General features: G+C 43.6%; 1 protein-coding gene and 1 long non-coding RNA gene across 11 annotated transcripts in view; one reads left to right on the top strand and one right to left on the bottom strand.

The window, feature by feature from the left end:
- Positions 1-20,644, top strand: part of TANC2 (tetratricopeptide repeat, ankyrin repeat and coiled-coil containing 2) — a 195,641-nt gene that overhangs the window by 78,828 nt on the left and 96,169 nt on the right. For 7 of the 10 annotated variants that reach the window (XM_039564476.1, XM_039564478.1, XM_039564480.1 and 4 more), the window contains one exon: positions 9,007-9,114. The exons of the other annotated variants lie outside the window; for them this stretch is intronic. In XM_039564476.1, coding sequence (XP_039420410.1) covers positions 9,007-9,114 — 108 coding nt within the window. The remainder of the gene's footprint in view (positions 1-9,006; positions 9,115-20,644) is intronic. 10 annotated transcript variants of the gene reach the window in all.
- Positions 11,439-18,213, bottom strand: LOC120411186. Its single transcript, XR_005603580.1, has 3 exons — positions 17,763-18,213; positions 15,791-15,953; positions 11,439-14,386 (listed from the first exon to the last, which is right to left on the bottom strand). It is a non-coding gene; the product is annotated as an uncharacterized LOC120411186 (long non-coding RNA).

Raw genomic sequence — 20,644 nt, 5'->3', positions numbered from 1 at the left:
GAAGAGCTGTGCAAGAGAGTAAAACACTCGGGAGATAAACTGCATTTCAGAAGTGCTTGTATTGCACTTGCTCTCTTCTTCTGTGGGAAGAATCATCAGTTAAATATCTTTTCTCTTTTTCTAGTGCCTTGAGCTAAATTAAGCTTTTTCAGTGTCCGGAAAGGATTCAACAGCCTGACACATTCAGCATAGACCATTTTAAAAAGCCCCATGAGACACAAGCCCCTTGTTTGGGGGCACTGGGCAGCTTTCCCTGAGCTCTGTCAGCTTCATGCAAGAGAGAGGAAAATGTGTTTGCTTCAGTAGATGTTTAATTAGTTTCTGATTTCTGTCATTAAAGTTCAGCTTGAAATCTTGAGCGTTGTTAGAAATTGGTGTAACAGGTTCTTTCTAACCAGTGAATTACCAGGGTTACCTGTAATTTGATTAAAGTGACAGAGCTCTTTGCTGCTCTCTATAGACTAAATGTCCTTTACAGTATATCCAGGTTCTTTTTGGATAGTTTTCCTCTTTTTTAGTGCCAGTGCAGTATCTGAGTCACTGAATAGAGAAGGAACTCCAGGATAGTAGGAGATTGAACGGGAATGATGCAATTCAGCACTCGTGTTTTGTAGCGTTCTCCTCTCATCTGTTTTAAATTTAACATTTAATGAAATAAAACTGTCGGGAAAAGGGGTTATGAGAGGTTGAGGAATTCTTTCTCCTCCAGCTCTACCGTATTTCTGTCATTTGGGAGGATTTTGGGGGTATTTGAGCAGATCTTACGAAGGCTTAAAATTTTGATGATGTGGTTTCATCCTGTAGTCCTGGCTCTGCAGTCACTCTATTAATTTCTTTTTAATGCAGACAAAGTCTGAAACTTGAAAACTGACTGCAACAGAAATTTATTGCTTGTTTTCATAACAAGATGACTTAGAAAGCTGGAGCAAGTGGTGCTGCCTTACTTTCTCCACTTTCATCTTCCTCGTCTCACGCACAGGGTTCTACCTTGAGTCACAGATGAGGGATTTCTGCTAAAAACGGCAATTGTAAAAGGCTTCAGAAGATGCTGAAAAGAAGAATTATCAATGGGAAATGACATGGAGAAGTGTACACTGTGCAACAGCTCCCAGGAGTCAAAACCACTTGAGAAGTTTGGATGGGAAGATAAAAGTCCCATCTCCTCCTCCTGCCATGTCTGTTTAATTAAATAACTTCTTTCTCCTCAAAGCTTTCGCCTACATGGACAAAGACTTGTTGTCAGCCCACGTTGGGAAAAAAGCCTTATCTAGAGGGAAAGTGAGGGTGTTTTGTTCTTTCTGAGATGATTAATAGGAGCAACTTTCTTCCTAAGGCTTGCCAGAGTATTCCAGGGCACATCTGCTCAGGAGATTGACACTGGGATGCTCCAAAACGAAACCCTTTGGGCTGAGCTGGGAGAGGGCACTTTGCTGGTTGGTGTCTCCAGCAGTGATAAGTTCGATTAAAAAAATCACTATTCCATTGCTCTAAATGACAGAAAATTGTTGCATAGTAATAAGCAAAATGGAAATTGAGCTGAATTCCTTTCGGAAGTGCAGACTGCAGCCAGTATTTTAGTATTTAGTATTTTAGGTGGAATTATTTTCTCTCTGAATATATAAGTGTATTGTAAGCATCATTGTATTGCCATTACTGAACACTTCAGACAGAAGTCTGTATTTTTTTTATTCTACATATATTTAAGATACATACAAGGCTTTCAAAACTGGGTGATTTTCTCCCTTGAACATCGAGTAGGGATGTCTATTCAGACAGAAGACCATTTTGAGCAATTATTTGGGAGGGTTTGCAATAATTTTGGTAAGATAAGTAATAATTTGATTTAATTATACTTTTTCAGAAGACTCATTCCTTTTTGAGGTCACTGAACATCTTTTTGTAACTTTAGTGGAGTGGCTTCCTGGTATTTTCTGTGCCTTGTTCGTCTGGAGAGAGACAGAGAGGAGGAAAGAATGTTCCTAGAGGTTTCTGTGGTCCCACGGGATTGCAGAATCCACTGCTTTGGAGAAGGTTATTCCTCATTTTTTCAAAGAAAAAGTAAATTTCAGAGGCAGTAATAGGCAAAACCTTCATGTTACAGACGTCTACAGTTTAAAGAAGAACTTCTAAATTAATGTAGTTGCTGTTTTGAGCTCTCCTTTCCTATTGCTGTTCTTCCATCACCAACTTGATGAACTCTCTTCCTGCTCTTTTTTATTCTATTCCTCTTTCCACCTTCATTTCCTTCAATTTTCTTGTTTCAGGGCCTTATCTTCTAAACTAAACATGTTTTCTGAAAGTTTCGGAACAAGTGTGATGTTTCCAGACAACACATTGTTCTCACCACTTTTCTGTGCTGCCCTGCCCTCACTGCTGTGATATCGTGGGATGAGAGGAGAGAGGCTGGGGAATGTAATTTAAAAAGCTTTTATAGTCTCTCATAATAGAAGAGGAAAAAACTGTTACACAATGGATTCTGTAAAATAATGCTGGATTACGTAAAGAGGATGTTAACCTTCATTGTATGTATTGTCACTGGTTTAATTTTAATTTTTTAAAAAAATTTATACCTAAAAATCCTAATTACACACAGCTGGTATATGATGTCTTCTGGTTTCCCAGAGAAGCTGTGGCTGCCCCATCCCTGGAAGTTTTCGTGACCAGGTTGGATGGAGCTTGGAGCAACCTGGTCTAGTGGAAGGTGTCCCTGCCCATGACAGGGAGTGGGACTGGATGATTTTTTTTAAGGTCTTTTCTAACCCAAACCATTCTAGGATTCCAGAATTAGTGCCACAGCAAAAATAATCATGGGGTCTGTAATTTCCTCTTTATGGCTCTTACCTAAGCGAAATAAAGGGTCCTTTGGGCCAGAGGCAGGACCAAAGCTCCACCTCCCATGTGCTGGGTTTTGTCCAGCTGTGCTGAATGTGACAGTTATTTGTTCCAGGAGCTCTGTGGATCAATAACTCTGCAGCACTAAAAACATTTTAGTTTGAGGGAGACTTCAGTAAAGTCAGCTCTGAACAGCACTGTGGAGCTGCTGGGATGCTTCCAAACGTGAGTCAGGCTCTGGCATGAGCTGGGATGAGTGAAAGGTGGGAATGGAGGGTGCACTGAGCGCCCACTTTTGCTTTCTTTAAATCCAGGTTTCCAAAGTTTGCTCTTGAAACCGTGACTCTGTCTTTTCCCAACACAGGACAACTTGGGCAGGATTTCGAGGATTTAATTCAAATACCAGACTTACATTACAGAAGAGGCTGTGACAGTTAGGAAGGTTGTGGCTTTCCCATCCCTGGAAATGTTAAAAGCCAGGTTGGGTAAATCCTTGAGCAGCCTGGTCTAGTGCGAGCTGTCCCTGCCCATCCAGGGCGGATTGAGACAGATGAACTTTAGGGTCCATTCCAGCCCCTTAACGTTCTGTAATAAAATTGTGCTTACGATAGTTAAAAACACAATATTAACATGCAAAATTCAGCTCCTCCTCAGCTGAATTAGTTACAAGAGATGAGTGTGTGGTAAACACGCAATGGCAGGGGGTTGGAACTAGGTGATCTTCCAGATCCCTTCCAATCCAAACCTATGAAATGTGCCCATCATTTTTGGCACGTTTTCACCCTTTCAACCTGTGAGAAACACAATATTTTTACACGAAAAGAGCAAATTTCATTATTTCATCCTCTTATGGCAGAGGGAGGTTCAAAGCATAGGTGAAATTCAACTGTTTAACATGGGGAGAAGACAAAACTGGGTTGATTTTGAGCCAAGCTCCTTGGCCAGACTCTTTCCAGGACCTGCCATAGAAGCAAGTCAGGAGAATCCAGGCATGTGGCCATGTGTGTTTGTGTTTTATAGTGATGAAGTGTGTGAGTCCGTGAGTAAAAAGCTGCAGTGGTTTGTGTTGATGCAGTTTGGGCAGTAATGTCCATTTTCCCAGTTCTTATAAGGGGCTGGTACACGGAGAGGGTCCCAGGTTCCCTGGGATGGATCAGTCCATCATCCATGCAATGGGTAAAGAGTTGCTGTTTCCTCCAACATTTTCCTTGGACACAGATAAATCTGTGTATCTTTATGGGTGTAGGCACAGACAAAGGTGTAGGTGTGCGTGTGTTGTAGTCAAATTGTGGTGTGAATTCAGATCTGCTGAAATAAAAGCTTATTCAATCAGATCACTAGATGTTAATAACCCCTTGTTAGTAAACATTCCTTTCAGAGCTCTAACTGAATTTCATAGCTGAAACCTTCTGCTAATCCATGATACTTTCCTTTTATTTATGCCTTTTAATGTAAAGAAGACCCTTTTTAAATTAAAATACGAACTCGTCTATAAATTATATAACAATTAAATGGTGTCATAGAAAATGCAACAGAATTAGGGAAGTCAGTAGGCTGAAGGAGAACACAGTGCTGCTAGAGATACAGTGGTTATTCCAAAAGAACAGACACATCCAGATTTATTTTGGTTTGGTTTGATGCGGGAGTAGATGCTTGGCATTGATCACAAACAGCACTGCATTGATCCTAGCACTCCATACAGATGTTCAAAAGGATAAACCACCAGCAGCTCCTAGTCACAGTAGGGGTTACAGCTCTCCCAGACTGCTCAGCCAGACTCAGGAAGGGGAGTCTCAGTGGTAACTAGTGTGGGCATGCAAGTTTGAGGGATATTGTGAATGGGGCTGATTGTTTCAGTTTGCCAGGTAGAATTAGAGCTTTCCCAGTATTCTGAATCCCTGTTTTTAAAGAGACTCTTAAAAAGTCAGGCTGCTGACATTGCAGTTACTGATGAAATACTTTCCCTAGTGTTAGTTTATCACAGAGTCCCAGACCTGGTTTGGGTGGGAAGGGATCTTAAAGCTCATCCAGTCCCACCTCCCACTATCCCAGGTTGTTCCAAGTCCCATCCAGCCTGGCCTGGGACACTTCCAAGGCGGGGACAGCCACAGCTTCTCTGGGCAGCCTGTGCCAGGGCCTCCCCACCCTCACAGGGAACAGTCTTTGTCCCCACTGGAAGACAGACAACGTGCTACAGCAAGTGTCATAAAACGAGCCAGCTAATTAAATTTTCTGACTGCTGGCCCTGCTCAGTGTTTTGCATTACATGGTTAATTCCTACCCTGGAATTGGCATCACTTGCCTTGCTCAGAAAGAGTTGCTGGCAAAGTCAAATGAGAATTTTACTTGCATCGACAGAAGGATTTTCAGTTTTGCTCTGCTGGCTTGGACACCAGTGGGGATTAATCTCACTGAGAACCACAGAACTGGCCCCAAAAATGTGCAGTATTGGTTTGAAATAACCATTGAAATTGAAATGGTCAATAGCCATTGAAATTGAAGTTCCTACTTAAGCAGTAGCAAGTCAGTTCCTGTCTGATGCCAGCGTTGTGTTTCTCATCGAGCCCTTGGGCACAGGACTGGCCTGTGAGGTGCACGTAGAGCAGGGGCTGCAGCCATCAGCTCCTGGGCTCTCATCGGTGACAGGTGGTGGGACCCCAGGGACAAGGTTGTGACTTTAGGCTCCATGTAGTCAGTATGTTTTTCTGAATTAAATGCTAGTTTTGCAGTTCTAGAAAGCCAGCATTGCTGGTGACTGCCATCTTTACTCAATCCATTATATTTTTATAACTAGTTATTGCAGACACCCTTTTTCCCAGTGTTCTTGGAAGACATAATTTTTCTCTGCTTAAAAAAACTGCAGTTGTGTAACAGGAAGGGCTATTTTCATGCTGTTTGAGGCCTGGAGTTGGTCTGTTTTATACAGAAAAATCCTTACAGGAATGAGAGGCCAAAAGGACTGAGCAGGTACAGAATACTTCAAATAATTGTTTCATGCCTTTGTTAGTTTTTATAATTTGTGCCAAAAGCTCATCCCATTGCTTTGATCATAAGATTTGCCTGTGCTCACAGGAAGGGGTTCAGGACCAAGGCAAACTGTTGTGCCTTGAAAAGTCACTTTTATGAAAAGATCAGTGTTATCCGTTAACATGTGGCTAAAGGGTGTCAAACCAGATTTCAGAGTTTATGATATTTCTGTTTGTTATTTATTCCAGTAGAAGACTAATGCCCAAATCTGAATCTGTTAGGATAATCTTCATTTGGACACGAGTCAGAGGTGCTTAATTCTTGTACGTGAAAATCCTCCTTTCCTGTAATTGGGTTGTGGGTGTAGGAGGAGTTTTTGTCTTTTCCACATTTAGGATATTTGTAATAACAGAAACTTCCTTCTGTGGCTTTTCCCCACCTGTATTTACATGGAGAGGATTGTGTTGACTTGAACCTTTTAAAGTAAACTGTTGTCTGTGAGCCATGGTGACATGGTGTGTCTTAGCTGGTGGAAGCGTGTTTTTAAGGCTCAAGTCATGCTTTTGAGGGAATAAAAACATAATAAAATAGATGCCAGGCCAGGCTGGACAGTGCTCGGAGCAACCTGGTGTAGTGGAAGGTGTCCCTGCCCATGGCAGGGAGTGGAACTGGATGAGCTTTAAATTCCTTCCAACCCAACCCAGTCTGTGGTTTTGTGATTCTATGAAATGCATTAAAATTATACGTACGGTTGAACTTGCAGTATATCGAGATTTCACCACATTGGTGACATGATGTTCCTTATTGCCTCCAAGAGAAAAAATGCTGGATCAGCTTGATGGATCCATGAGCCGATCCCTTCTGCTGTCATCAGTCAGTTCTCTGGAGAAGGTGGGAAGTGGTGGGGCGGTGGGCACCTCAGTGAGGAGTAAAAGAGATCCAGAGTAGATGTAGAAATCAAACCCAATGGAATGGGAGATTGATTCCTTCCTTACAGGTGAGAGGCGAACTGTTCAGTGCTGATCTGTCAAAACATGCAGGTCCTGCATCTTCCACAGACCTGTATGTCCACACAGCAAGTGGTGTAGTGATCACATTGCCCTCTGTGTTTATTAAAATTCTCCTTCCTCTTTTTAAAAATAATCTTTAGTGCAGAACCTTCTGCTGACAATCCCATCAGTCATTAACACTTCTTGAACTGTGAAAATTCTGTTAGTTTTGTATTTTAGAACACAGTGAGCACTGCCACATGTGCATGGGATGATATATGGTCCTGGTGTCAGCCAGAAATGATAAAGAAAAGACGGGCTATTTTTAATATCTATTATAAAAATAACTGTTACTGAGACTGTGGTAAAACATTTATTAAAACTGCAATTACAAATGCAATATTAAAGGATTGACCAGTGCAGAATTAATTATTCTAAACAATTTTCAGGCCATAGCAATAATCTTTTCAATATTAAAATGTTTTCATTACATCAGGATCTGGCACAGGATTGTTCCTGGGAATGATTTTTCACTGCTGTTAGCCACTTTGCGGCAGTGGGTGCTCGTGCGTGCGCACGTGGGATTTTTTCCAGGGGGGATTATACAGAACTGACTACTGGCTTGTGGTGTTTAGCATCAGGTTGTGTGTTTGAGTGGGGCTGCACATCCATGAGCATCGTGGGATGGGGGGAGAGAAGGGGGCTCCGGGCTGTCCTTATCTCCCTGGGTCCCTTGCATTCCTCCTGCCTGGCATGGCTCCTCTTACACTGGCCCTGACGGGCCTGCATGGAATGTGCTGGAAGTATGTCTCATACTCAGCCAGGATTTTCTTGTGTGAAATGGAAGTGTGGTACCTGTTTTCCCTCAGCACATCTCCTGGAATGGATCATGAGGGGTAAGAGAGGAGAGATTTTAGCACACCTGTTTTGGTGCAGAGATGGGGGGTTGATTTTTGCCTTCGTTCTGCTTCACGGGGACTTTATATTGAAAAACCATACCCCAATCTTCATCTCTGTTTTCCACACCCATTTCTTAAACATTTCTGGGATCACTAATGTATAGCTCAATTAGAGTGATCTGGTCGTGCATTGTCTGTCAGGCTCCCCATCCTTGGACCTTCTCAGCCTTTCTCAGCACCACGGCAGCTCCCTGAAACCAGGAGATTTATTGCTGCCTCAGAGGTCATTCTCTGACCTGTTGAGCTTCTATTACAGGAGATGCAAAAGAACAACCTCCCAGTCTTTAGTTTCAGATCCCAAATTTAATTTGCAAGACAGGGAATAATAAATAAAAATCATGTAAATGGAGGGGCAGAAGCCACTGACCCCTGGAATCGCTGCTGAGGGGCTTTTCAAATTAGCCTTTCATTGTAATGAGCATGAGAGTTTAACTCGGAAATGCAATATGACAATCTCTGCATGTAACTTACTCTCTAGTTCTCTTTCTCTGGTCTGGAATATGTTTAAAGACTTTTACTAAACCACTTTTACTAATTTTACTCCAAACATGTTGTACAGAATTTCATCTCTTTTAGAGTTCAGACTGTTAAAACATGGAGAAAATCCCATTTTTCTAGCACTAGTGGTCAGTGCTGCTTTGTTACAGACACTTCTACCTTCTCCCCATCCTCTATTAAGTCTCTTGATCCTTTTGGATTTGCAAGGATAAAAGTGGAGTGCTTCTTTTCGGCTTGGACAGTGTTAGCTTTGCTCTGCTCTTTTGTGTTGAACACCAAACCTGTTTCGTCTAACTTTGAGACTGTTTTGAAACTGAAATTTTCTGTTCAAGGAAACAATTACTGAACATAGCATTTATGTGTTCAGTTCAGATATCTGCAGTTAAGTATCTTAAAACCTGATGGGCTCTGTGTACCTCTCTCTGATCTTTGCTTTTCCACAGTTGCTGAATGCAGGCTCATTTGCTTCCTATAAAAAAATTCCATAAAGTAGGAGAAAAGGAAGTGCTTTAGAGTATCAGGAATGTGTCTCAGTGTTCACACACTTTAAAGTCAGCCTGTGCAGTTTGAAAGTTTAACCAAGAGCCATCTCCTTTGTAAAGAATGCAGATAATTTTCTTTTGTGGGGGGGGAAAAAAAAAAAAAAAAAGGGTAACCTGATATGAGTCTGACAGTGTCATTTAGTTAAGTGCTTCCATCTGTTGCTTGCTATTTCCCTTACTCATGACCTCTCTTTCTCTCTCCCCCTCCTTCTCCTTTAGCCCCTCTGAGGAAAGCAAAGTTTGTTGAGAGCCCTCGAATCCCAGAGTCTGAGCTTGGCTCCCCAACCCTCTCTGCCCAGAAGCTGGATGTTGATGCATTCTGCCCTGGTAAGCTGCATGCGAAGGCTCTGTGCAAACAGGGGCAACAGGGAGAAAGATTTTTTAAATGTATAATATGGCTCCTTTGGCTAGATGGTTGGTTGGACCTTCCCTAGCCAAGTTTCATTGTCTTGGAAACTTGTATAAGTATTAATTTCTGATAATTGCCCATTTACGTTTGTTTCTTGCAATTTTGTGTGTGGCTGCTCTCCCCTGAGAATAATTTAGAAGGTCTAGAGAGTTGCTTTTGAGAAGATAAAAATGAGCCTATAAACATACTGCTTTAAATTTAATTTTTAATGCTGGTCTGCAGAGAGGCTGGAATAAAGCCCCATTTCAGAAATATCATTAAATCAGCTAAAGCAAAACTGTGGGACCTTGTTAGCTGCATCCAAGAATATTGGGGTTTTTACTTCTATTTTAGTTTTAAAGAAATACCTTCTAATTTATGGATCCTGTAGTAGTTGCTCTGAAATCTATACATGTTGCTTGAGGCCTCTGGTTGAAATATAAATAGAAGTGGGTCACGTCTCTTCCTGGCTCAGCCCCATTCATGTCTGTCAGCTCGGGCAGGCATTGCCTAAATCCTCCCAAGCCCCGGCAGACCCAGCACGTGTGAGCGCCTGGAATCTGCAGCTCGGTATCATTTCCCAGATTCTTCCTAACTTGGAAGTGGCAGCCTGGGGAGGGCTGGAGGCTGTGGAGGTGCTGGGAGAAGGCTGAAAGCAGCAGCAAGTGTTTTGGTGGATTCTGTGCTGAATTCTGCAGTTTCTTCCCCTGGCTTTCCTTGGTTATGAACCAAAGGGATCCATACTCGCTATAGGCTTTTGATGGAAAAAAGAGTGTTTAATGTGTTCAAATGGGGTGCAAATGTGCGACGTCTGCCTCTGAAATCTGTAGCTACGGTAGCCAAGTTAATCAGCTACAGAAATCAGGGTGTTGCTTATTTCTGTGGCCGATGAGCTTGAAGAAGAACTTGTAGAGTACTCAAAATTGGAGGAATTAATTGAATGTGGAGATTGTGAATGTGGGCTTTCTTGAATGTATTGTGTCTGAATGAGATGTTGTCTTAGAAAATCAAAAGACAGTTCCTGTGCTTGGCAATGCCTGATTTGAGGCCACAGTCGCCTTGAAAAGTGCTGCTCCTTTTTCAATCATCATGAATTACAATTAAAATTGTGCTGCTGCTGCAGCCTTTTTTTCTAACTGAATGGCTTCTACTGTCATGTTTATAATTGTTACTAATTATAAACTTATTACAATTGCATCCACAGAGAATTATAATTGAATTGTAAGTTTAAAAAAACATAAATTCCACATTCCCACACCCAGACATGTGCCTCCCCTCTGCCAGAGCTTTGGAGGGCAGGACTTCTGCCAAGCCCAGGAATGGGCTCTGACAATGGGATCTGCAATTCCTTTAATTTCATTTTTTGCTATTTGATCTCCTTCTCTTGCTGATAGTTTAGTGATCTGAAAGGAAAAGTGGAGTTTTGTACTACTTTGAAGTGTCATTAAAGGAACATGAAGCATCACCAAGGAAGGAAAAAAGTGACTACAGCAGAGCTGTCACAGTGGGATCATAGAACCATTAAGGTTGGAAAAGCCCTTGAGAACTATCGAATCCAACTGTAAACCCAGCTCTTCCAAGGCCGCTGTGAAACTGTGTCCCCAAGTGCCATCCTGGTGTACTTGGAATAGGGAAACGGGATAAGAAACAGAACAGTACATGCCAGGGAAGAGCACAGTCTTGGAGTCAAGGTAGAAACTGCAGGTTGGGGATTTGGGTTGTCTCAGGTTCCTTAAATGTGTTCCCAGGGAGCTGTTGGGGAGCCCCTCTCTTCATGTGTGCCCAGGTCCAGGGGCTGTAGCCAGGTTTATGTTGGCAGTGTGGAACAGGCAGGGGAAGAGGGGAGGATAGAATCCACCAGGGAAGGATTTCTGAAGCTGTTCATGGAAGAAACTGCCCAAATTTATGGATTCTTCTGTGAAAGTAGCAGTAATGTGGGGGCTGGAGGTTTTGCTGGTCTGGAAGGCTGGATTGAAGGAGCTCGAGATATGACACCTTGGAAGAAGTAGGTGGTTGGGGGAGGATCCTTGGTAAAGAAGGAAAGAAAGAACAAAGTTGTGGTGAACAACCAGGGACCAAAAGGGACATAGCATCCAGCTCCTGATGGGAAGGTGCAGGAAGAGTCCTACTCTGGATCATGGCAAAGCTTCGGGCACTGCCTGTAATCAGTTTTCCAAGGAAATACAATGCCTTTCTTCTGTGTTAGGCTTACATTAACCCTCTTCTAAAACATGTGCATCTTGTGAAGGATATAGCACACAGCGCTGAATCCCAAACGTTTCCAAGAGTAATGGTGTGAGTTGAAAGAAAGAAAAATTTAGGCTGATGATCTGCCTGGCAGTGGAGGGGAGGTGGAGTGGTTTGTAATGTGATCCCTGACAAAAAATGTAATTAATTACACACTTGAAAGCAGTTTAAAACACTAAATAGCAAAGAAAAGAGTCATTCCTATATATGCAGAGTAACTAATGTTCTATTTCAGTTTGAGATGCCAAGAGGTGAAATTTTGCTCAATATCAAAATGTTTATTTTAAGGCTTCAGGCAAATTTCAGCACATTCCAGGGAGGTGGTTTCCTGAGCAACTGCAGTGCCACCGCTCGGCCCCTCCTGCTGCTGGGGAGAAGACAGAAGACTTGCTTGTGACATCTTTGGGGGGGGGGGATGATGTGCTCCTGACGTTCCAACTCAGAGGAACGAGAAAGAAGATCACAATACTGAGTGTCTTTTGAGGGAAGTTCTAATACCAAGCACATAGTAAACTTTTGAGCTTGGTATGATTTCCCTTTTTTTTTTACATTCATTGTATAGAGAAGAGTGTAGATACTTAAAAATTAATTAAATGTTCTTACGTGAAATCAGAAATTGCCCCACATTTTATAGTTGTTGCAACTAAGATGATGACAAAAAAGCTTTTACATGACTTCGAAAAACCCCTTTTTACCAGAATTGTCACAGAATCACAGAATAAGCTGAGTTGAAAGGGACCCACAGTGATCATCAAGTCAAATTATGTTTCTGTAGATGTTTTTGTGTTTGCAGAGGTTATTCAGATTTCAATCCAGCACTTCTTGACTTGAAGAGTCCCTGCTGGAGAAGGAGTTCTTCCTTGTCTCTTGTTGTGTGGGTGGTGAGGCCCTGGCACAGGTTTCTGGTCCCTGGAAATGTTCAGAGCCAGGTTGGATGGGGCTTGGAGCGATCTGGTCTAGTGGAAGGTGGATGGTGGAACTGGACGAGCTATAAAGTCTCCTCCAACCCAGACCATTCTGTGACTCTGTGACTTAGCAGAGACTTTATAAGGAGGGTCTGGAAGGTTTCTGATCCCTCCTCCCTCCTCATCTCTGCTCCAATCCTGCAGACACTGTTCAACAAGAGGCATTTGTGTTTTCCCTCTTGTCAACCTTCTGAAGGCAGAGAGGCTGGGGATAGCAGCCTCACATCCATCATTGCTCTTCGAGGGGCATAACATAGAATAGCAGGAATTGATCTTCAAACCTTTGTTGTTCAACTGTCAAACCTTTTCCGCAATGTAGGGGTTTTCCCCCGCTTTGTCACGCCTCACTCCTGCCAAGAGGCACTGCTTGTGTGGTGAATGGTGTCCTGGCTTCTTGGTTCTTAGTTGTGGTCAGGAGGGCATCTTTCTTTGAGCTGCTTTTTGTTTTTTATGGCAGCTAAAACATGTTTTGACTTCTAAGTGCTCAGAAAACCTCTTGGAAACGATCAGAGATGGATGGTGCTTTCAGGTAATGGCCTTTTGCCTCAGATTAATGCTCACAGTTGCATTTTATGTAATTTATTACCTTGTCATTCTGTTCCAAAGGCTAAGTCTGTTACAACATTATCTTTTAATTTGATTAACTCCTTCTTCAGAAATTTTGGGAGACAAATCTTGAGTGTCTGTTTTGCTTGTTGCACATTAGGCTGGCAGGCGTCTGTTTCCATCCCTGACTGAGTTAGGAATCACTGTGGTGCTGCTGCCACAGACAGGGAGGGGAGTGATTTACCATGGCAGCAGCGCTTGTGTTCATCTTAGCACTCCTTTTTCTCTTCCTTCGCTTAAAGAATCGTTGAGCTTGACATCTGCTTGCTGCTGCTTCTCTCTATCATGTAAAATGTGTGTTTTTCACTTTACACTATCCACATGTTTCTCCTAAACACAACAAAACACTTCCTAGGTGTTAGAAAAAGCCGTTTAAGAGGGAATGCAGGAACCAGCATTGCTTTCTGATTTTTCATGGTGAAAATATAGGTGCTGAGCCAAAAAATCCTACAAAACCCCAAACAAATATAGCCAGCAGGATCCTGCTCCAACCTCTGTTGTATTGAACAGTGACGAACTGGGGGGAAGGAGAGGGAATAATCAAACCAACCGTGATCTGACAAATGGTTTTACTGTTGAACCTTGTGGTTGTCCCAGCACTGTCAAGCCCACTGACCTGCAGGGAATGGGAAATCGTTGTGGTCAGCCCTAATTGCAGAAGAGCCATAATTTGGCACATTGGTTGCTATGGAAGTGATTGACTTTTCTCACACTGCTCCTGGGAGGATGCTACTGGTTCCTTCTGCCATATCAAGAGATGGAAGCAGTTTCAGAATAAACTCCTGTGTTACGAAACAAGCCTCAGTCTGGTCTGAAATTCTGGATTGTAGGGCCGAATACTGAAGGCATTGCTAGAGTTCCAGGTGTGAATCTGTTTGGGATTGGCCACAGACCACTTGTCATTAAGTGTCATGGAGTTTGTTTGAACTGAAAGTTGCAGCTTGGAGAATAGTGGCTGGGTCCAGAGTTTAGGGTTTATTAAATCTTCTTACCAAAGCAGGGTTGTTCAAGATAAGAAGTGAAAATAATATGCATCCCACAGATTATTCCCATATGTTTTAACGAAGCTTCCTGGTGCAATCTGTTAATAATCAACCCTTACAACCTAGGGTTTGGGTTCATCTACCTGGAAGGGGAAAAAAAAAGGGAAAAAGAGGGGGAAAGGCTGTAAATGATCCAAATTCTATTTTTGTGATGAACTGCCCAACTTTAAAGTGTTGTGACTGCTTTCAAAGATGTAACCTAGATGGCTCCTGAGATGTGTGTTGCTTCAGAGACTTCAGCAGCAGCAGTTCCTGCAGCATAGCACCTCTGGCTGCCCATCCGGATGGATCCCAGGGAATTTGAGGAGTTGTTTTGCCTCATCAAGCAGCAGTGCTTGCTTTCAACTGGCCTGTTGGGAAACAGTAACAGTAATTTTTGTGCTAATACTTTGGCTTTTTGAATATTTATAGTTTTCTGCCAGAGAGTAAATATGTACATAAGCAAACCAACCCTGATGGTTATGAAACTGTCATTGATGGGCCTGTGAGGATCAGTGTATAACCTTTCCTTCCACATCTGAGCAGGTGGGACAGATTTCTCATTGACTGAGTGACTCTGGCAGAGGAGTTTCCTCTTCTGGCGTATTACTTTTTGAAAAGAGCAGCCCACACTGATGTTCTTGAATCCCTGAATGGTTTGGGTTGGAAGGCACCTTAAAGATCATCCAGTCCCACCCCCTGACATGGGCAGGGACACCTTCTGCTAGAACAGGTTGCTCCAAGCTCCATTCAGCCTGGCCTTGAACACTGCCAGGGAACATCTGCTTGGAGGCAGCCACAGCTTCTCTGGGCAACCTGTTAGGAAGCGTGTGTGCTGTCAGGCACAGTCCCAGCAAGTGTCCTGCTCTAAAGTGCTCTGCTCTAAAGGAGAGGAAATTTTTGTCATAAATATGTAACTGGAGGAGAGGGGAAAGAAAGTCAGTTATTTCAAAGTGCTGAGGCATTTTAGCAGTGCAGTCAATGAGTGATGCTTCCCTAGATCCATGCTGCAGCTCCCTCAATAAACCAAATAAATCCGTAATTGTTTGCCTTATGATAGTTCTGTTCCTACTCAGCATCTGTCAGGCTGGATTAACTGTGTGTTGGCACATGGTGGGTCCCAGCACAATGACAACCTGACCTGTCAGTGATAGCACCATCCCAGTTGTCTTTGGGCTCCTGCTTGTGATGCCCTTGATGTCTTTACACAAACTTCATCTTCCTTCTTAGTTCCCTGTTGAGTTCTTTAGGAGTTCTTTAGGTGGGGTTTAATTTGAAGTTAGCCTTTGCCTTGTGTTTATGCCTCCCCTAAGTGGAAATACAGGGATGCTAAATGAGGCAGAAAGGAAGGAGATGATGGTTGCTGGAGGTCTTGGTCATGGTTGTGCTGATTAGTGACTAGAGTGACTAATCAGTCCTTCCTTTTTCCTTCTGGCTCAGATATTTATTCACAAATATTTTAGAATCTAGACGAAATGGTCAATTATTCTACTTCTTTTTTTTTCCTACAGTGTTTTGGGATGCTGTTACTTTGTTTAAACTCTTTATGGAGGCAACCCCCTCAGTATTCATTTTACCATTATTGTTAGCTGTAACAATAGAAGGAGGGATGGTTGCATTTGTAGGAAACTGCTCCATTCTTTTATAAGCCTGGTTCCCATGTCCCAGTGCCTATGGATAAAAGTCCTTGAACTTCAGTGATGCTATGGAGAGCTGCCCCTAAGTGAAAATATGCAGTGCTCTGAAAGCCCACACCATGACTTGTGCTCTCTTACCAGTTGCTCTGACTTCTTCACCCTCCCCAGGACTGCAGAACAAGAACTTCTTTATTCTTATCCAGCATGACTGTTGTTCCCCTGGTGGAATTGGGTTCATTCGTCAGCACTCCCTCTGTCCCATCTGCTCTGTTCTTCAGGGCAGCACAGCTGCACTTGGACCCTGAAGAAAGGAGATAAATTTGCTCATAACCTCCTGTACCACAGTAGATTTTCTGCTTCATTAAGCAGGATTTTTTGATGTTTTATGTCACTAATTGTTTGACTCCAAATTGCTTGAAAATAATTACCTTAAGTCCAAACATGACCATTTTGGCCAGCTGCCAGCTTGAAAGTACAGCTTTGCTTGGAAGCACTGGTTGTACCAGCCTGGCTTCAAATTCCTCCAGTGCCCTGGACCTTACTGCAGGCTCCAAAATCCTTGTGATTGGACTGAGACTGTAGCAGCCTTCCTCCCTGACTCCTGTGCTTGCTGTTTTCATTTTCTCAAAGTCAAGTCCCCACTGGCTCTTCCATATGTTCCCATGAGGAGTCCCATCCCTGTGGGGAAGCCTTGTCACACCACATGTGCTCAGCACTTAGAACAGGTCCCTGCTGCTGCTCTCCACTCCTGGCTGCTGGCAGAGTCTGCCTGGGGTAGCATTCCTGGGCTCCCTGCTCTATTCCCATCTATTCTTGGCATTCTTGCCTGGCAAGAGGAGCTGTGGTGATGTGTGCAGTTACCTGCATGGCTGTCACCTCTATCTGCCCCCTTCAGTAACTTCAGTGGTGTTTCACCACCTAAATTTTAGGGATGAAATTACAGCTCCTACTGTGTGTAACTTCAGGGCACTGTGAGGACAGTGTGGGTGATATTATTTGAGGTAAGATTTTCATTAATATAGTTTACGCTTTAGAGAAAAGAAATTTTAAATGGATCTCATCCACATGGACAGTAGAATCTTGCCTCTCCAGTCATTGAAGATACACAATTAGCAACAGCCCTGGACATTGGTTCTGTTAGAAAATAGCCCCCAAAAGAATCAGAGAATAACAGACCGTGTTGAGCTGGAAGGGACCACTCCACCCCCTGCCAAGGGCAGGGAACCTTCCACTAGACCGGGTTGCTCTAAGCCCTGCCCAGCCTGGCTTGTTATTCTAAAAGCTGCCAACAGTAGATTATTCCATCTCTGTAGTAGTTACTACATCCAAACAGAACTTTTGAAATCTCGTTCAGGTATGTAATGGTGGTAGGTTTGCAAGATTGTTGTCAATGTTGTAAATGCAAAGACCATAATTTAGTCAGATTTGCTTTTAATAAATTTATCCTGGGCATGTGCTAATAGATCAGATCAGGTAAGGACAAGGCCTTTGTCCTGTCTTGTCTCTTGCTCAGCTACGAACCCATGACCTCCCACTTAACAGTGGTCAAAGGTGACAGTAAAGTGTCACTTGCCTTGCTAAAAGTTTGGCTCGTTATAATGCTTGTTGTGTTTTGACCTGGCAAAGCTACCTTGGAAGAAGGAAAGATGTTGGTCAAAATCCTCTTCTACGGACTCTTCTCCCCGAGATGAGGATGGAAATATTGTTATGTATGTATGTAAATATTTCTGAAAGTCTCCTGCAACTTTATTTGTGCCCCTGTTAGTTCGCCAGAGTTGGCCTTACCACAAGGGAGCAGCTTTTGCAAAATTCTTGTCGGAGTTCTATCACTTGATAGAAATAAATGATGTGAAAAATAAGAGGAAGAAATGTGAGAGGTTTTGAAGCAGAGTTGCTGAAATTAAAGAGATTATTTGGGTGGTTGTGATGCAACATGCTTTTGAAGGTTAGGATTTTTTTTTTTTTTTTTTTTTTTTTTTTTTTTTTTCTTTCTCTCATGGAATTTTGTCCCATTTGTTGCTAAGAGACAATAACTACTGATACTTAAGAGAACAAAAGATGTGTCCGGGAGTAGGAGGAGGGGGAAGGGTGCAGCTGGCTGCTCTCTTACCTGAGGAAGGGCAGAGATACTTCGAGAATTTGGCCTGGGGGTGAGGGGCTGGGCTCAGCTCCTGTCTCCCTCTCTCCCTCTCGGCATCAGAGGAGGGACAGCCGCTCTGCGGTCGCTGCCCGGAGGATTCGCTTCCACTGCCGGGCTTTGTCCTCCCACTGTGGGTGAGCCTTTGCTCATTAGAGGAAGTCTCAGTTGAGCTGGGACCCTACTAACACGCGATCTGACTGGGAAGGACCCTCACCACGTATTCCGGTGGCTCAGGGGAAAGCCCGGGGCCCTCCCGTTCCCGGAGGCCGCGTCCCCGGCTGCCGCTGCCCCCTCGCTGCTTTCTGCCTCTGCCTTGGGCTTCTTCGCTACACTCTAACCCAGCACCCCGTGTCCACCCGACCTCCGCGGCTCCTGCTAAAGCTGCGCAGTCTTTTGTTGCATTTTGTTTGCGCCCCCAGGGCTGTGCCCGCCTCTGCCGTGGCAGCCGCCGCTCCGCGGTCGCTGCCGCGGCCCATTACCACAGCGCCCCCTGCGGGCGCGGGGGAGCCATCGCGCCCTGCCCGGCCGGGAGCCAGCAGCGCCGCTGGCGGCCGCGAGCGGAACTGCAGCGAGGGGAAGGGGCGCGGCCGGGGGCGGCTGGCGCCGGGCTCGGGCTCTGTTCGGTGCTGCTGCCGGGGTTGGTGTTTGTTTGCCGTGTTATACACCTACATAGTACTAAAGAACCGTTACTCCTTTTCCCGTATCTTTGCCTGAAAGCCCCATACTTTTGGAGTTATAATAATTCAGAGGGAAGGGGGTCACATTTTCTATTCCAAGGGAGGTTCCCGCCTTCCTTTGCAGACACCTGTCTTTCAAACCAAGACACATGCCTAATATTGCAAAATAAAAACAGACTTCAGCAAACAAATAGTATTTAAGGGAGTGTTTCTTCTTCTTTTTTTGATATTAAAAAAGTCTTCTGCATCAATAAGAGTGTAATACACCACCCTCAAACTTGTCTGGAATAAAAAGTCAGTTCAAAGACCTAAAAATAAATACAAACAACTTTATTTATAAGCCAAGACCTTTGATTGTTCAGTGTTGGATGAGGGGTTGGATGTCCAGAGCCGAAACACAGCCCCATATTCATGGTCAGGGAATTTTTTTGAGCTAAAGTGCCAAAACTGTAAAGGAAGAAATAATTTAATCTCTGCTTTCCATCAGTAGGGAACTTACTGCTTCCGTGCTGGTGTCCTTGATGTGTTAAAGAGCTCAGGAACATTTTCAAGGATCGAAGTGTAATCCTGCTTCCAGGAGATATTCCACATGCCCAGGCTCATATTTATGATAACTGGCCTTTTTTTATATATATATGTTCAGTAACGAGTGCTCTCTCATTTCCCCCATTCTTTTTCCTTTGGTCCTTAACAGAGAGCTCAGTTCCAGGAAAATTCATCCCCAATGTGCATGCACAGAGGGTTTTAACTCCAGAATGTTAAACACATTGAACCAGGTCTTATGATAGCAGTGAAGTTACATTTATTGCCTGCTCTGGCTCAGAAGGGTTTGGGATTAAAAATAACTGTCTTTCTGACCGTCCACTTGAAGGAATATTAAAGGACATCATCAGGAAAGGCGATGGAGAGGGAGCAGTGTTTATGTATTGTGCTGAGGAGAACTACTTCTGTTTTAATTTCTTCTTAGAGGAAATGTCTGTGGAAGGGGTGCAAGAGGCGATGTAGTGGGATTAATGGTGAAAATTCTTGCAGTTTCTTACAGAAATTATTGGACGGAATGGGAGGCACTGAGAGGAGCTGTAGGAGCACAGGTCAAATTGGAGGTGTCTTTAACATTTCCACAGTTCAGTGTGGGGTTTTGGCTGATGAGAGGGCTCTGATGTCAATATCTGGGGAGAATATATTTACTTCGCCACTCATCAGTGGTGGGATTGAATTTAGTCAGACTGTTTTCTGTTGCTGCCACAGAACTACTAAAACTTGATTCATAGAATTGTTCAGGTTGGAAAAGACCCTTAAGGTTATTAAGTCCAAGCATTCCCCCAGCACCACCACCATGTTCACCATTAACTGTGTCCCCAAGTGCCACATCCACAAGGTTTTTGAACACTTCCAGGGATGGGAACTCTATCACTGCCCTGGGCAGTTGCTGGACAACCTTTTTCCATGAAGAAATTTTCCCTAATTTCCAATCTAAACCTTTCCTGGCACAGCTTGAGGCCATGTCCTCTTATCCAGTCCCCGTTCCCTGGGAGCAGAGCCTGACCCCCCCAGCTGTCCCCTCCTGTCAGGGACTTGTGCAGAGCCACAGGGTCCCCCCTGAGCCTCCTTTGCTCCAGGCTGAGCCCCTTTCCAGCTCCCTCAGCCGCTCCTGGAGCTCCAGATCATTCCCCATCTCTGTTCCCTTCCCTGGACACTCTCCAGCCCCTCAATGTCTTTCTCATAGGGAGGGGCCCAAAACTGACCCCGGGATTGGAGGTGCAGCAGTACAAAAATTGACATTTATAGTGATGGGTGTGGGGCAGCCTTCATCCCTCGGTGGTTAAATTTTTTAAAATCTCTTTTTGATGTAAACAAGAGTAATGAAAAAATCTTCCATTAATTCTGAGATTAGGGGGATATGCAGAAATGGTCAAGGACGTTTTCCAAATACAGCTCAAGTGTATCCAGAATAATTTAAAGCAGATGTACATAATAATGGGACAGATTCAGGTCACATGGAGGGAGGGAATTTGTTAGATAAAACTCTGCAGTTATGTAATTGAAGATCAAAGTCCTAAATGGTATCATTTATTTCTGGCCTTCCATAGGTGCACGTTCTTTGCACATAACTATTCTCTTTTTTTCATTGTTAATTTAAGAAATTTGATTTAGTAAAGGCAAATCAGTCTCATA

Source organism: Corvus cornix, chromosome 23 (genome assembly GCF_000738735.6).
Source record: "Corvus cornix cornix isolate S_Up_H32 chromosome 23, ASM73873v5, whole genome shotgun sequence".
NCBI lineage: Eukaryota > Metazoa > Chordata > Aves > Passeriformes > Corvidae > Corvus > Corvus cornix.
Note: the sequence above shows the minus strand (reverse complement) of the source record. Positions and strands in the feature narration are given on the sequence as shown.